Source organism: Gadus macrocephalus, chromosome 4 (genome assembly GCF_031168955.1).
Source record: "Gadus macrocephalus chromosome 4, ASM3116895v1".
Lineage (NCBI taxonomy): Eukaryota > Metazoa > Chordata > Actinopteri > Gadiformes > Gadidae > Gadus > Gadus macrocephalus.
In genome coordinates, this window is record NC_082385.1 from 2,109,193 (window position 1) to 2,111,692 (window position 2,500).

Genomic DNA, 2,500 nt, shown 5'->3' on the forward strand with positions numbered 1-2,500 from the left:
AGGAGTCCGTGCGGCCCGGCCAGTACTCACCGAAGATCCACTGTCCAATCACACGGTCGAACACCCACTCATTTACATAAAGTGAACAGAGGCTCAAACGTCGTCCTACCCCTTTCACATGCCCTGAGATCAACCGCCCGCACGCAAGCCTTCCCAGAATCCCTTGCATCGCGCGAGCACACGTCCAGACCCGCGTCCAGTACAAAGTGAACGGGGGGGCCCGCGATTGGTGGGGCCGGGCCGTTAGCGTAGCGAGCCGTTAGCGTAGCGAGCCGTTAGCGTAGCGAGCCGTTAGCCATTAGTGTAGCAAGCCGTTAGCCGTTAGCGTAGCGAGCCGTTAGCCGTTAGCGTAGCGAGCCGTTAGCCGTTAGCGTAGCGAGCCGTTAGCCGTTAGCCATGTGCTCCGTGACCCCGCAGACTCACTTGGAGGCGACCCGGAAGTACTTCTGGATGAAGTAGAAGGCCACGGCCAGGGGGAGCAGGGCGAGGAGGAAGGCGGGGGTGATGGAGGCGATGACCCCGATGGCCGACAGACACAGCAGGGTGGAGCGAGTCAGGGACTCCAGGGTGGGGGGGATGTGCTGAGAGAGAGGGGGGGGGGGGGGGGAGGGAGAGGGAGAGAGAGGGGTGGGAGGGAGAGAGAGGGAGATAGGGAGGGGGAGGAGAGAGAGAGAGGGAGATAGGGAGGGGGAGGAGAGAGAGAGAGGGAGAAGGAGGGGGTGGAGGGAGAGAGAGAGAGGGAGAGGGAGGGGGAGGGGGGGAGAGGGGAGGGAGAGAGGGGGAGAGAGAGAGAGAGAGAGAGAGAGAGAGAGAGAGAGAGAGAGAGAGAGAGAGAGAGAAAGGGGGGGGGAGAGAGAGAAAGGGAGATAGAGATAGTTAGAGAGGGGGGAGGGATAGAGAGGGAGGGAGGGAGAGAGAGAGAGAGAGAGAGAGAGAGAGAGAGAGAGAGAGAGAGAGAGAGAGAGAGAGAGAGAGAGAGAGAGAGAGAGAGAGAGAGAGAGAGAGAGAGAGAGAGAGAAAGGGGGGGAGAGAGAGAGAAAGGGAGATAGAGATAGTTAGAGAGGGGGGGAGGGATAGAGAGGGAGAGAGAGAGAGAGTGACAGGGAGCGTAATGGGAGAAAAGGGAGAGAGATGGGAAAAGAGAAAGAAAGAATAAAAGAAAGAAAGAATTAAAGAAAATAAGGGCAGAAATATCCCAGCAACAATAAAATGTAAGTCTTATAAATGCGTTATAATGGTTCTTTGAAAGGCCCTCCTTCAGGCTTCGTATGCTCTTGGGGAAGGCACTAGGACTACAGGGTGCTGGGGTACCTGGTCTATGATGTTGGTGTCGGCTGAGAAGCGGTTGAGGATCTGACCCAGAGGGGTGACGTCAAAGAACCTGCGGGAAATCATCAAAGATCAATCAATAACCTATAATCAATAATCAATCCCAGACAGCTCCTCTACTCAATGGCCAGGACTGTGTCGTGTCTTTGCAATGCTTTGTAAAGCACCGTGACATCTTCCATTGTGCATGTGTCTATGCTGTATATACGAGCGTTACTTTAATGTACACACACATCGGCCAACCTAAACACGGACACAGACCGCTATCCAGGCACACGGCGGCAGAAAACATGCTATGATGTGTGTTGTGTGTTCAGAGTAGGTTTAGTGTGTTTGTGTTTCTGTATGCTCAGTGTGTGTGTGTGTGTGTATGTGTACGTTTGGTGTATGTTGTGTTTGTGTGTGTGTGGTTGAGATTGTGGTTAGTGTGTTGTGAGTGTGTGTTCAGTGTGTGTTTAGTGGTTGGTCTGTGTTCAGTGTGTGTTTGTGGTGTGCGTTTAGTGTGTGTGTGTGTGTGCGTGTGTGCGTGTGTGAGTGAGTGAGTGTGGAAATGCATGTGTGTGTTAAGTGTGCTTGCGTTTGTGCATGCGCATGCCTTACTGTGTGTTTGTGTGTGTTTAGTATGTGTGAGTGTGTGTGAGTGAGTAAGTGAGTGAGTGAGTTAGTGTGTGCATGTTTGTTTATAGTGTGCGTTTAGTGTGCGTGGACGTGTGTGCATGTGCGTGCGTATAGTGTGCGTTTAGTATGCCTGCGTGCGTGCGGGCGGGCGTGCGTGCGGGCGGGCGGGCGGGCGGGCGGGCGGGCGGGCGGGCGTGCGTGCGTGCGTGCGTGCGTGCGTGCGTGCGTGCGTGCGTGCGTGCGTGCGTGCGTGCGTGCGGGCGGGCGGGCGTGCGGGCGGGCGGGCGGGCGGGCGGACCTGATGGGAGCGTGGATGATCTTGTTGAGCAGGTTGTGGTGGAGGTTGGTGGCGGCCGACAGCCCCAGGAACTCCACGGTGAGGGAGGTCACCAGGCACAGAGTGATGCCCGCCCCGCACAGGATGGTGAACACCGGCAGGTAGTAGGAGGCCTGCTGGGGGGCACACAGGCACACACACACACACACGCACACACACACACACACACACACACACGGACTCACATGCACACACACATACACAGAGGCACACACA

General features: G+C 56.0%; 1 protein-coding gene across 1 annotated transcript in view; it reads right to left on the minus strand.

The window, feature by feature from the left end:
- The window catches only part of abcc9 (ATP-binding cassette, sub-family C (CFTR/MRP), member 9), a 41,037-nt gene that overhangs the window by 13,143 nt on the left and 25,394 nt on the right, over positions 1–2,500 (minus strand). The window contains 3 exon segments of the mRNA XM_060051010.1: positions 424–581; positions 1,312–1,381; positions 2,246–2,400. Coding sequence (XP_059906993.1) covers positions 424–581; positions 1,312–1,381; positions 2,246–2,400 — 383 coding nt within the window.